Source organism: Pelobates fuscus, chromosome 7 (genome assembly GCF_036172605.1).
Source record: "Pelobates fuscus isolate aPelFus1 chromosome 7, aPelFus1.pri, whole genome shotgun sequence".
Taxonomy (NCBI): domain Eukaryota; kingdom Metazoa; phylum Chordata; class Amphibia; order Anura; family Pelobatidae; genus Pelobates; species Pelobates fuscus.
In genome coordinates, this window is record NC_086323.1 from 132545155 (window position 1) to 132560342 (window position 15188).

Below are 15188 nucleotides of genomic sequence, written 5' to 3' on the forward strand. Positions count from 1 at the left end.
GCCCACAGGAGCACCTAAACGTTACATAACTCCCACTTGTTTTTAAAGACACACTGGGATCAAGGACTTACATTTGGATGATTAATATGCATGGTATAGTAATTAGGTGAAATTGGAAATGAAGCGTGGAGGCAATGGAAAGCAATATTAATTCAGCAAGGACAACTGGAGGAAGTGAAATGTGAACGTTAGCTTTCATATTGTTATATGTGTTTTGCATGGGGATGAGGAACGTTTAGGGAGCTTGGGGCCAGCAATTTATTCTTAAATCCAGCCAGCTCTTCCAAAATAACTTTTATCCTGTGCAGAGCAGGAAGACACTGGCTGTCGGACGAACATACAAATGTCCAGGGAGCCATTGTGCGTCATGTCCATATATACACCCACTTAATTAATTTCCCCCCTATTGTCTCGTCTAGATCTCTCTCTGTAGAAAAAACACTTCTTATAATATATATTTCTCTTTTGCTTGTGTGGTGGCTCACTGTTAAGTTAATATACATATACTAAAATCCTTCTGTTTGTCAGCTAGAATGATCAATACACATCAGACTTTCTATTTCTGTAGGTTTATTCTGCTTACAATTACTAATATATAATAAAATAACAAAGCATGTTACAGGTTGATGAATATTTAACAGCAGATATTAACTACTGGACTTGAGATGGGAGAGTCCTTTCTTGTCTACAAAGTCAGAACAAACAGACTACAGTGAACAGATATAATGAATATTAAATAATATTAGGTGAAACTAATCCATTAGGGTTTAGAGACAATAGATGTATTTAATGCAGGAGGGCCCAAAATATAGATCCCCAAATGTTATAGAACTACAACTCCCATGATGCTTTGAATGCATTTAGAATGACAAAGCATCATGGAAGCTGTAGTTTTAAACCATCTGGGGATCTACCTTTTGGGCACCCCTGCTTCATAAATTCACAAGTATTACATAAATGATTATGGAGTTGATATATGTGACTGATAATTTTTTTATTTTTTTATTTTTTTAAATATGATCATTAGGGATTGACACAATTGGCAATATAGTCCATAACGCAATCAAGGTACCCCCTAAATGTGTTTCCCACCAAATGCAAACATGTCTATGATTCTTTCTCTTTATATGTTTTTATTTCTCCAACTGCATTTGCTAGACAATCATTCTCTCTCCCTTTCACCTTTAATTCCAACGCTATTTGGAAGATACCCCATTCTGGGGCTCTCCTTTATAAAGTACAGTCTCCATCTCATTTACAGTGTTCTTGCCTTTTTTTGTTTTTCACCCCTTCCCTTACATTTCCTTCTTTTATTCTGCTTATTTTCTCTTTCTCTCATTGCCCTATTCCACTCTTCTCCTCCAGTGTCCCGTAGCTGCACTCTGTAGAGCAGTAGTTGCTAGGAGACTTTCTGCTATAAGTTTGAGTTAATTTTCTGGTACTAACCCCTCAGCCCCCTCTGGACTGATACTAATTAAATAATCAGCATGTTATTGTGCACAGGTCAATTAGTTGAAAAAAATATATATATTTGCAACTGTGGCAATGAAATTAGATCATGGTACAAAGTAACATCAGCAAATCAAATTAAACAGGCTTAATGGTCCTCTAGATAACATGCAGCGACACAGGCCTCTGACAATGGCACCAGTTTATCTGCGACTTTCACTGTGCACATAGACAGCCAGACAGCAGGACACAAGGAGGGACACATGTCATACTTCTCAATGTAAAAAACACATAACAAGAGCACAAAGACGCATGAGGCAAGCATCAGCAGGACGCAAGTCTGGCAGGGCACAGAGAATGGCAGACAGCAGGACACTGCGAGAAAGACCGACGGCGTCAAGCAGAGAACAGGCCGCAGAGCAGACATGCTGCGGGAAACTGAGAAACATATTCCAGGAAGCTCATTTGTTCTAATTAAATATAACTCTAGAAGAAAAAATAAATATCAAAAATAAAGGTCAGACTGGAATATCTGCATCTTCATCTTGTTATTTCTTAAATTACAATTATATCTCATTAGAATCATGTGCCTCATTGAAGGATTATTAGCCAGGTCAATGATTTGTATTGGCCTCTTATCCACATCATTATGCTTGCAGCTCAGACATCACAGTCTGAGAATCTTGGCTCTTATATCTGCAAACATGTGCAACTGTTTTATAGAATAATGACAGCTTATTACCCTATGACTCCTCCCACCGGGCACGCTCGTTAACTCATTCAGTAGCAATAACTGTCCCGAGATTCAGCAAATATAAGAATGTTAGTTAATTCATCCACATGACAACATCACAGATATGCCATATTCAATGGATAGTTACATTTTAGAGGGTCCCTATCAAGTCCAAGAGGGTTGATCCAACGCAGGATAAAAGTCTACAACCAAATACTTAGTGTACAGATGCCATATTTGTGATGTGCTTATATACATCCTTATCTGTCTATGTCGTGCACGGAATGTTTGGTGACATTATAGGACTTTCTGTGTTGATGACTATTATTTAGTTTTGGATATAACTGTAGTTAAGGGAACATCAACCATTGTCAAGGAAAGTTAACATGTTAAATGAGCCATTAAAGCTAATTACACTGGAATACTGAGCATGTGATGGTTCAGTTGGGATTCAGTACACATCACCTGTCTATTACCCAGCTATGTAGCAGAACAAGTCATGTGGATGCAGATAATTTTAACAACCAAAGCTGGGAGAGAATTATTAAGAACAAAAAATCTGAATGAGGAGTAATGAGCTAGTACAAAAGCTCATTGTGTAAAATTATACAAGTGGAAATTGTTTTGTTAGCTTAATACCAGGATTTTAGAGTTCCTGAAGTTCTCGTGACATAAACCTGGAACATGATGAAGCAATATTCTAATCCAGGAGCCTGCTGTGACCCTTTATCCAATATGTCCTATTAATCTTAACATGCAGAAGATTCGGAGTCATCATCTAGTTTTTAGCAACTGTGAGGGTGCATTAGAACAAATGTAATTGTAATGGAGCACATGCTTTTCCCCTGCTTCACTGGACAACTCTGCATTGTCCTTTGTCAATACGTAGCTTTTTTTTCCTTTTAAAAGCAAAACAATTTGCATTTTTTATTTGCTGTCTGCCACATAGCATGTACGATCAGCATTTTAATATTGAGATAGCTGTTAATATATACCTTAAATTTAAACTGATTTACGCAATTAAAATGTTACATGTATTTGTAACCCTTTACAGAACTGTTGTTGGGGCAATGCATTTTAAAGATTGTATGTTGTACCTTATGATATAAAATTTCAGAAAGGGGGGGTGGCAGAGCTAGCAGCTGAACTTAGTGGATGCGTCTTGCAGAGCTCTTTGAAGTCCTCTCTGCTTTTTTTTTATTTTAAATTCTTTATTTATGTTGACAGAAAACAATACGCATACATCGAGAGTGTCTCTTAATGCACATCAATTGACATATACAGAGCATACAGGGTCCTCTCTGCTTTTGAGCGATTTTAGCAAAATATACCCTGGACTTCAGTGCAAACATGGGGGATGTTCAAACACACGGTACTTTCCTCAAAATCCCAGACATCGAGGACTTACTCCACCAAACACCAAAGGGCCATGTGCCCAAGATGGCACCCGAGAAGGAACTATCTCCCACCTCATCCGAGATCAGCAGTGAGAAAGAGCCTGAAAGGCATTATTAAGGGGTGGCAGTACAGTCTAAGCATTCAGCGGTACCTACTTCAAGCTACACTAAAAAAAAAATAGGACTTGGTACTTACAGCTCCAGGAGCTTCAGACTTGAGCACGTCTGTGCAATCAGATGGTTTTCGACAGCAGGAGTATAAGGGCATGGACACACGGAAAAAAGCTGAATATCAACCAGCGAGTAAAGATATAAAATTGTTTTTCTCTGTGGATATCTCTGCAGTGAAAGAGGATGTGGCCACTCTGATAGGCCGAATTACAGAAGAAGCAGCATCCACAAAATTAGCCCAAATGGAAGACCTCCGCCGACTGCGAAATTTGAGGATCAGGGGTGTCCCTGAATCTGTTCCTGGGGAAGAGATAACTCAGCTGCTGAGAGGGCTTTATGCATCCCTATTAATCTCTGCTAAAGCTAAAGCCATTGCTGTTGACTCACATTTCCGAGTGATCAGAATCTCTAAAGCATCCACGGATGCTCACAGGGACTTACTGGTTTAGTTTTCGCACTGAATCGGATAAAGTGGCAATTATGGCAGCTGCTTGAGCCTTTCCTATACATACTTTTGAAGGCTTTATGTTGTCTTTTTACGGGGACTTTTCCCACTCCACTATTATCTAGTGACAATCACTGAAACTTACTATAAAACTTTTAATGAATAATTCTATACCATATAGATGGGGACTGAAATGCAGATTAAGCGTGCTAGTTGCAGGGAAAGCAACTGCAGCTTACTGACCTTTTGGATGCTAACGCTTTTGTAGCAGCATTAGGCCTATCCAGCCGGGATCGTGAAGTTCCATCAACAAGCTAGAAGTCTTACAGCCCATGATGCGATGTTGACAACATCCAGCTGTTTCATCCATCTGGGAAGAACTCAGTGTCGGCTCCAATGAAAATCATGGCTGTCACATGATATGGGACCGTACCTGATTTGTAGATATCTTCTGTTGATTTGTTGTTACGTCTCACTGTTTCTTCCACACAACTATTTGCATAGTTAGTTCAGAATTTTAAGTATTTTTTCTCTTTTTTTTTACCATCACACAGTTTGAGCGATGATTCTGCTGCACTTAGATATATCATTTTTTTCTTTTAACGGATCTAGCTATTATCTGTTGTTGTATGACATGTCTGTACAAGATCAACTGATAATTCAGAATTTGCAGTTTGCTCAAACTAACACTAAAAGCCATCTCATTGTCCATTGGCCATTGACACCTTACGTGCAGCACCTATACTCTGCTGTCAATATCGGCAGTTGGCTGCGCCGAGTGTAGTCTTGAACTATAAAATATGTCCTACAAGCATTTAAAAAAAAATTCTAATGCCCACCACCATGCAATACAATGCTGGCCCTCAATCTCAAGCAGACCTGTCTCGGTTAGACCGCTTCTACAGAGATGTACTTTACCACCCCCCACCCCCCTCCCACCCCCATTAGCAGCATCTAATCTGGCTTCTGCAATGTTGTTAATTTAATACATACATAATATGCGGAAGAGTGAATCATACTTGGAAGCATTGATTTTGTTGAACTTACCAACTGTGTTTATAATGTAGTGTGTGCAGCTTTTTAGTTATCCATGTTCCTGATGCGCCGTTCTAGGAAGGTTACTGTATTTGTTTTATGTTAATGCACAATATGATGTCTGTCTTATCGACTGTTTGCGCTCGATCTGCAGCAGATTTGTTAATGTCATTGACAGTTCTAGTACTATTGCAACACTATAAAAATGAGAAACATCAGAAAGTATCTTATTTGTATAACAGCAGAGTAGACTTGACAATAATAGATAAATTAATAAAAAGATATTTGGCTTTTTGTTTTCATAAGCAACCCAACAATATTATTGAGATTGTAGCATCCTCAAAATGACCGAAAGAATGTAAAACTAACTTCTGTATTAATTCAACATCTGTGTTAAACCAAGTAGTATGCTATACAAAATGAGGCAGGCCATTTTTGCAGCCTGCAAAGATTCCCTGTACTGTACTTGGTGTGCTCAACATCCTTTATTCTTCATGAAGCTTCATAAAGTTCGACCCACAAACACTTATGTAGAGTTTTGGAAGAGGGATTTTAAAGGAATACGCTAAGCACCGGAACCACTTCAGCTTATTGTAGATGTTTTGGGACAAATAGACTGTATCTGTAGGCTTTCAGTTGTAAGCACTATGGGGAAGCATTGGATTACCTGAAATCATGAAAACGGATTTCAGCCATGGGAGGATGTAAGGCAAGAGGTGTAAGGTAAATTAAATTGTTTTATCTAACTATATATTTGAAACTATTAAACCACTGCTGATGTTAGAAATGCAGTTCTGTATTTACTATATTAGAGTGTTCCTTAAAAGTTTCTAAAGTTGCTATATTTTTTCAATCCACAGGCATTGTATCACCAATATTTAGATCTACCCACTTGGAAGCCGCTTAGCTAGAATTTTGCTTCTCATTCTGGCCTATGAAGTCTGAAATTTTGTACTTTTTAAGTGCAAGTGTTCAAGTCCATATTGGGAACTAACTGTTGGACTCTCCTTACAGAGATTAGATAAACTACATTCCCGAGCCTGTATTTTTACCTGTAAATAACCCAAACTGCCTGCATGTCTGCACTGTGTGTAGGAAGACTAGCTAGCAGATTTCAAAACCCTCTGTGTACAGTGTCACTTTGTTTAGTGCAGTAGCTCTTGTGACTTCTAGTGCAATTTTTAGATTGGTAGAGAGATAGGACAGGGGAGACACAGTTTAAGTAAATGCTGTAGAACATGGCATCTGAATGGAGTGACATCAGTCACTCTCTTCTGTCCTCTTCTAACCAATGCAAAAAGCAAGAGGAGTAATCACATCAACCAAAGTGCATGTTCTGTAGTTGCTGTACCATAGTGCAGGATAACAATGTATGGGAGGGTTATCGTGATCTTCCTGGTTAGTTAATCCTTGGCATAGAGATCTTTAATTAGAAATCTTTAAATCTATATACAGTTAAAGTTTTGGAATGGGATTTAATGTATTATATCCTAGTTAAACATGTGTGTACCATGACATGTTTCGATAAAATATTTCATAGTGGATTGGTATTTGCTGTTCTTTTGAAAAATCCAGTCTGTGTGGTATATTCTGTCCATGTTCCAGGTTACAATATGGGTGGTGACAGCATGTATAATGTATGTTACTGAGGATTGACTAAATTTAATTGGAAGTCATGTGTAGCCGTTTACTGGTAGAAGTGTGTATTGTGACTTTTTCAACCAAGAGCTCTTATCCTTTCTTTCTTCAATGCAGATCTTGACTCGTTCCAGACCATGACACGCAGTACGGTGTATGTACGAGAAGGGCAAGGCATGGTGCTGCTGTGCGGCCCTCCTGCCCATTCTGGAGGTAATACTGCCATTCAGTGTCTTACATATCCTGTATACTTTAATTGTTTAAAAACAGAGAATATGAGATCTATGAGAACGGGCAAAATCTTAGAGAAACCCAGTAGCTTGCCCTCCAATTAGTCCCAGCAAAGGTCTCAAAATAGGTTTTGCTCTCATGTTCCATTGCAGAGTGAACCTATACTATTGCACATCAGACTGAGCCCACCCATCAGGGAAATCCAGAACCAATATGGCAGTAAGTTCACTCTACACAAGAGATACAGCAACCATGGACCTTCTTTGGGCCTCGTACTTTCATTGTTTAATATCGAAATCCAATAAATTATTATAGAGAATCACACAGGGAAGAAGTGTTAGTATTGATCACATCTCTAGAGTGTAACAAGATCGTGTATGAAAATCAGAGTAGACTAAGGAAAGGCAAAGGTAATTATTTGTAACATTTTGCAGGAACAAATAATGTTGCAGGTTCTTTGCATAGCTAAATGTATATTAAAAGTACACCACAAACAGTACAGGTTGCCATAGAAAATGCAATTTTATAAATTAACCTTGTTTTATTACTTGCTGGTTATTGAACTTAGTGGAGCTTAACTCAAGAGGCAGCAATTGCTCAGAGCACCTGCCTTGCAAAGACAAAGAGGGTTTGTGAAGGTTTCAGACAAAAGATCGGTAACGTTTGCAAGCTGTTTTTAGATATACCCGAAATGAAAAATATGCCTAATTAAATGCATGCATGTTTTCGTTGGGGGTATATCTACTAAATATTTATTTTTATTCGGGGCATTGAAGTGTCCTTTTATTATTCATTTTAATTAAGTTCAACCATGCAAAATCTCTGCAGACAAACTACCAATACATGCCTTCAGCACAGCTTCACTAACCTTGCTAGATCTCTTTAGTGGGAGTTTCAAGGATCCTAAATAGTGGACTTAAGTGCAAAAGTGAAAATGCAAGTATTTTTGCAGTGCAGACCAATGTTCTGCTTTCCTTATTTTATATTTATTAGTGCTGTTGGGGCATTGCAAGACACCCTGTTATGTTTCTTTGCACAATATAAATAAAGAATTAAAAAAATAAAAAATAAAAAAGTGTAAATGCAATCTCTGTAGTAATCAGTCATGCATCATTATCTGGCAGTGCAACAGATTACTTTGGATTCGAGAGTATGCAAAAAACTTGGATACAAAGTTTAGTTTGGGAGGTATAATAATAGTGGGCTGCTTTTTACCGGTTTCAGATTGCATTTTCCTGTTTCAGAAGAGCAAATGCTTCTGTGCACAAAGAGACATACTTACACAAATAGTTTGTCGATATTGTAAGCCTACAGACTATATAACCAAGTACTTAAAAGAGCTTTAACGGCTAGACCTCAGGTCACGGAGAGGGACCTCTCTACCTTTTGTATTGGCCTGCGTATATATTGTGCTGTGTTTTTCCCCAATTGTACAGTGATTTGTTGGTGCTTTATAAATGCCAAGTAATAATAATAATTGATGAGAGGTACCTGACCCGCCTGTACAGAACCTTGACCAAACCCCAATCAATCATCTTTGGTATGATATAGAATGCAAACTGTAAGCCAGGCTTAAGTCTGCCTAACCTCAATAACCTTGTTGTGGCAAAAGGAAAACCCTGCATTAATGTTCCAAAACCAGGAAAACATGCACCTTGCAGTGAATGATATGTTCATCAAACAGGTGTCTGTGTTCCTTTGGCGTTGTAGTGTATAATTACACTAGTGATTACTTATTGGAAAGGAACCTGTAGAGACACTAACCCATCCACTGCAAGTTCTGCATTGATCAGTCTTTAAGTCCTTCAAGCCCTTAATTGCAATTTAGGGGAACAGAGTATTGATGCACCGAAGAGACAATATCAGAATGCCATACAGCTCATTAACATATGTATGGCTAATCATTTTATTTAAAATGTCATCATTGAGATGGATTATGGATTGTGTGAAAGGAAGGTTTTGATATAAAGGAGGATGGGTAAGGTTATTGTGTGATAGGATGTAAAATGGACGAGGGGAAATTAAATGATTACTTGAAGTAGGAGAAAATATTGACGGAAGCCGAGAAAAAATATCAAATAATGATTTGGGTCAAAGAGGTGAGATAAGAAGAGGAGGAGGGAAGGCTGAAAGATTTTCTCAGCAGAGAAAGCAAAGATAAGAATCTGGTGAGAGGGATAACGTATGAAGAGTTGGGTGAAATAATATGGGAAAGCAGTTTATATCAGTATGTGGAGGGTGAAATGAACCCATTATGTTCCAAGACTGATGAGCAAATTATATAGTTAGAGAATAAATTGGTATGGGGACGGCTAGAAAAACGAATGCACATGTATATATTGATTTATTGAGTTGTATTGATCCTGAGGAAAGTCCCATATAGAGGACTGAAACGTTGATCGTGACTAACAAAGATTACAACTTTTAAACTCCGTGAGGGCCGCTACCTCTTTGGATATCTGTATATATATTTATATATATATATATATATATATATATATATATATATATATATACAAAGACTGTGTACATCTAGTGCCACACTCAGTAGTCTATACCAGTCTCTGTCCAGCATCGGTTAGCATTGGGTAGCGGTGTTATGGCAGTAGCACTACAAATGCCACTACAGATGCTTTTCCCACCATCGTAGGATTTACAGTTCTACAAAGTTGTAATGCTACCCATTGACTGATCCCGCTAGACAGTGCGGGGAGCTGCACTAACCATGAAGCACTAAGCCCAGCAGTGTGCAGTCATTAAGAGACATATGGATTTTGCATTATTTTGCTTGATTGCTGTGTGTTCTGGATTTAAATTGTTTGGATTATTATTGGATATATTTGCTGACTGCACAGTCCAAGGTGATAATGTCACATCTGCTGATGCTTTCTCCTTGTCTTACACAGAATTGGTATATGCTTGGATCTTCAATGAGTATCCGCCATTCGTTCAGCAGGACAACCGCCGATTTGTGTCACAAGTGACCGGGAATCTTTACATCGCAAAAGTGGAACCTTCTGATGCAGGAAATTACACCTGTGTGGTTACAAACACTGTGACTAACAGTAGGGAATTGGGGCCGAGTACTCCTCTGACTCTTAGGACAGATGGTATGTTGTACTCAGTCACTTTATGCTAGTCAATGATAATCACCATGGAGTAAGAGTTAAAAATGCTGAATAAATGACCAACATAGGGCAGTAATAAAGTATGACATTGCCATAAAGCAGATACTAGTAGATAGATATTACCAATACAGTCATTTAGTATCATTACTAGGAAACATATAGTAATAAAGCAGTACAACACCTGGTCATAGCAGGCAGTAATAAAACAACACATGGTTATAGAAAGAAGCAGTGCAGTATCACATCACCAGTTAATACAGCATGCAGTGCAGTATAATATCATCAGGACATAGCAGTAAACAATGCAGTATGATATCACTGGGACTTAGAAGGGAGCAGAATAGTGGACATCATTAGCATATAAAAGACAGCACTGCAATCTAGCATCACCAGGATATATAATAAGAAACAATGCATTATGACATCACCAGGATATATAATAAGAAACAATGCATATAGCAGAAACCAATGCAATATGACATCACCAGGATATCAAAGGAAGCAATGCAATGTGATGTCACCAACATATATTAGAATGCAGTACTGTATGACATCAACAGGTTATAGCAGAAAGAAACGCAATGTGACATCACCTGCATATGGCAAGAAACCTTGCGGTATGACATCAACAACATATATCAGGAAACTATGCAGTGCAATATGATGTCACTAGGATATAGCAAAGTTGTATGACATATATAGCAGAATGCAGTGCTATATGATGTCAACAGGATATGACAGTGAGAAATGCAACATGACATCACCAGCATTTAGCAGGGATCAGTGGGGTATGACATCATCAGATTTAGCAAGAAAGCAATGCAACATGACATCACCATGAATTAGACTAAGGCAATGAAGTATGATATCACTGAAACAAAGTTGTATGATATCACCAGGTTTTAAGAAGAAGCTAAGTTGTATGACATCAGCAACAAACTGCAGGCTGTACTATAGACTGGTTTCTCCAGCATATAGCATGCATTTGTGACATCATTAGCATATAGTAGGATGCAGCGCAGTATGACATCAGAAGTAAAATAGCAAGAAGCAATGCAGTATGACATCACCATTACACATCAGGAAATAACTCAAAATAGCATCAATTGGGCTTGGCACAGCAATCAGAAATGCACAATGGCATCTCCTTGCTCAGCAGACAATAATGTGGAATTATACCCTAATGACACAACAGGCAGTATTGTAAAATTATATCTCTGTGTCATCACTGAAATTAACCAGGCGTTAAAACAATATTATTTGAACCTAGGAATGCCAAATCCACCGGCTAAGCTGCAAACAAATATTTCAATCATACATATTTATTTATTTATTATTATTATTATTGCCATTTATATAGCGCCAACAGATTCCGTAGCACTTTACAATATTATGAGAGGGGATTTAACTATAAATAGGACAATTACAAATAAACTTACAGGAACAATAGGTTAAAGAGGACCCTGCTCAATTGAGCTTACATTCTATAAGAGGTGGGGTGTAAAACACATTAGGACAGGAATTTGCAATCAAATAAGGTGGGCTGCCGGGGGGCGGAGCCTGGCAGCGAAACGGGCCGGTCGCCATTGCCGCGAGCTCTGACAACCACGAGATTAATCCTACGAATATCGGCAGACACTCTCACCATCCACCAACGAAAATCCCACCATAGCACAGAGGGGAACCCCCGGAACCGACTGATGCCATTCCGGTACACCCCGAAGCAGGCAAAGCCGAAATCCAGAGCCCGGGCCTACCTTCCATCAGCCCACCACGGCCTGGATTATTTATTTGACGGGGACTTCCTGGAGGACGAGTGGGACACATCCCTGCACATCTCCGATCACGGAACCTCCGGAATGGGACGCAGGTCGCAGAAACCCCAACCAGGTACAGCACAGCCTGATATAGGCACACTGCTGCAGAAACAAACACCCGCCAAAATGGCGGCCGTAAAAGGCCCTGATCCCCCTCTAGAGCCTACCTCAGTGGAGCATAGCCCTCAAAGGGTTACACTGTCACAACTCACACCCCAGCAAGATATCACTGAACTGGCCACTAAACATGACCTACAACACATGCAAAAAATGCTGCAAGAAATACAAAGCCTACTGGCTGCAGATCTACCCACCCTTAAAACCAGCATGCAACAAATTACTGATAAAGTACTACACACTGAGGGAGAAGTAAAAGGGATCCAAAAAGAAATCACCTCACTGCAAGAAGCCCTTTCCCAGATGCAACACACTCAAAAAAATCTGGAGGTACAAATAGCAGCCCAGGAAGACAAACACAGAAGCAACAACATCAAAATACGTGGTATACCTGCCTCAGTCTCCAAGGAGGATTTACCACACTATGTGCGACGTCTCATGCAGTCCATACTGCCCCCCGGGGTGGCCAGGAAACTCACCTTTGCCGGAATATACCGACTATCCACTTCAACACGGGCATCCACACCCCTTGCTGGAGACGTAATAATCCGCTGCATCCTCCCCCAAGACAGGGGTCACATAATGTCGGCACTCAAGGGCAAAACGCCACTCGACTTTGAAGAGTCCCAATTGACTTTTTACCAGGACCTAACCAAAGCCACCCTCCAGTGGAGAAAAACCTTCAACGACTTCACCAGCCAGCTGCGCTCAGCGGAAATACCATACCGGTGGGGAAACCCATGCCACCTCCTAGTTACACAACAAGGACAAACGTACAAAATCACTACAGGAGCTGAAGCAGCCGCGCTACTATCAAAACTAGGTCTACCGACCAAGACCACCCAGAACGCCTCTCCTGCATGGGACCCAGAGACGATCGAACCTTTCATCCCAAGGACACAGAGAATGGACACTCAGGCCACTTGACGGGAATGGGGAGAGAAGTCTCCTACCCCAACCCGCTCACAGGCTAAATATTGCAATTTGCCGTTTACCAATGTTTTTTTTTTTTCTCGTTTCCCTCCTATCACTTTTTACCTTCTAATACTAAAAAGTTCTGTTGTCTTCTCCATGACTTGAGAAACGCGACTCTGGTGACGCCCCAAGAGCATGCCAGGGATGGCGTTGGCACGCCAGTACGCCAGAGGAGTGTGTGCTGCAACAAGGCGCACACTCCCCCCCCCCCCGACAGCCCCTAGGTTAGGGCGACCACACCTCAAGATTAGTCTAAACAGACCAAAATAGAACCTCCCGACTAACTACTTCCAAGACGAACCAACCGTCACCACAGATCACTTGTCAGAACTACAGGTCCATACAGGGGACATACCCTCCTTAGAAAACCTCGACCTCAAGCTTAACGCTGACCTGGTACAATCCACCCGACATGGACCACACCTTCTTTACCAAACCAGGACCTAGGGATGGACGCTCACAAACCAAATAGAATACCATACCTAGTATTACACCAACCCACTACCTAGGCCTTACAACGTTTCCTAAAATATAAAAATTGTGACAATTTACAACATATGCGTTGACACTCAGAAGCTAAAATCTATATGTTAATGTTCACTATTGCATGTGGTAAATTTACCCTTTGTTAAACAACACGCAAAAATAAAGAATTAAAAAAAAAAAAATAAGGTGGGCTGCCCTTTAGGAGAGGGCAAGAGACAGGTATGTGAGGTAAGGGTTATTCTTGGAGGCCATAAGCTTTCCTAAAGAGATGGGTTTTAAGGCACTTCTTAAAAGATGCAAGACTAGGGGAGAGTCTGATGGCGGTAGGCAGGCTATTCCATTGGGAGGGAGCCGCCCGCGAGAAGTCCTGCACGCGTACGGACAGGAGGTGGTCATGGGCAGAGCGGAGAGACCGAGAAGGGACATACCTATGGATCTGTGAGGAGACATAAGAGGGGCTAGAGTTGTTCAGTGCTTTATAGGTGTGAGTTAGTACCTTGAATTGACTCCTATAGCATACAGGAAGCCAATGTAAGGACTGGCAGAGGGGTGAGGTGTGAGAGAAACGACTAGAGAGGCAGATCAGTCTAGCAGCAGCGTTCATTACGGACTGTAGGGGTGCAGTACGGCTTTTGGGAAGACCAATCAGGAGAGGGTTACAATAATCCATGTGGGAAATTACTAGAGCATGGACAAGCTCCTTGGTAGTATCTGGTGCAAGAAAGGGGCGGATGCGGGCTATGTTTTTAAGATGGAATCTACAGGATTTGGCAACATGCTGGATGTGAGGCTCAAAGGTGAGACAAGTATGACGCCAAGACAGCGCGCTTGCAAGGATGGACTGATGTTAGTACCAGAAACTTGAAGGGAGAGCGAAAGAGGAGGATCAGTATTAGGAGGAGGAAAGACAAGGAGCTCAGATTTTGAGAGATTGAGTTTCAGAAAGCGGGAGGACATCCAGTCAGAGATGGAAGAAAGGCAAGCAGTGACACGTTGCAGGACGGCAGGGGAGAGGTCCGGGGAGGAGAGATATAGCTGGGTGTCATCAGCGTACAGGTGGTAGCGGAATCCAAAAGAGGTAATACGTTTGCCAAGAGAGGCAGTATAAAGAGAAAATAGATGAGTAGCTTTTGGAAAGTCCTCGCCTAAATTAAAATCAGTTCATTCAAGTGAATAATGAATTATACAAATACTGCATACTACAGGTATGCATTTTCCATACCATGCATTTGCATGTAAAGAAGAAAACCCAATGGATCTGGCAACTCTGGTGATAATACCAGTGACAATGCAGCATGACATCACTAAGACAGTCATAGAGTATGACGTCATTAGTACAAAGCGGGCAGTAATGCACAATGACATCATCAGAAGGCCAACATACAGTTTGACATCACCAGGACTTTAGTGCTTTAGTGTACATTATCTCAGAGCAAAGCAGATCCCTGAAAAATTACAGGCAATAATGTAAAATTACACTAGCAGGATAAAGTAGGCAGTAACACTATACACAAAATATACTATACACTGCAAAAATGAAGGATTCTAAGCACCTACGATGGATTT

At 40.3% G+C, this 15188-nt stretch overlaps 1 protein-coding gene across 3 annotated transcripts in view; it reads left to right on the forward strand.

Annotated features, from left to right (window-relative positions):
• LOC134568240 (contactin-4-like) overlaps positions 1–15188 on the forward strand; it is a 259133-nt gene that overhangs the window by 201387 nt on the left and 42558 nt on the right. For all 3 annotated transcript variants that reach the window (XM_063426672.1, XM_063426673.1, XM_063426671.1), the window contains exons 5-6: positions 6986–7081; positions 10006–10209. In XM_063426672.1, coding sequence (XP_063282742.1) covers positions 6986–7081; positions 10006–10209 — 300 coding nt within the window. The remainder of the gene's footprint in view (positions 1–6985; positions 7082–10005; positions 10210–15188) is intronic.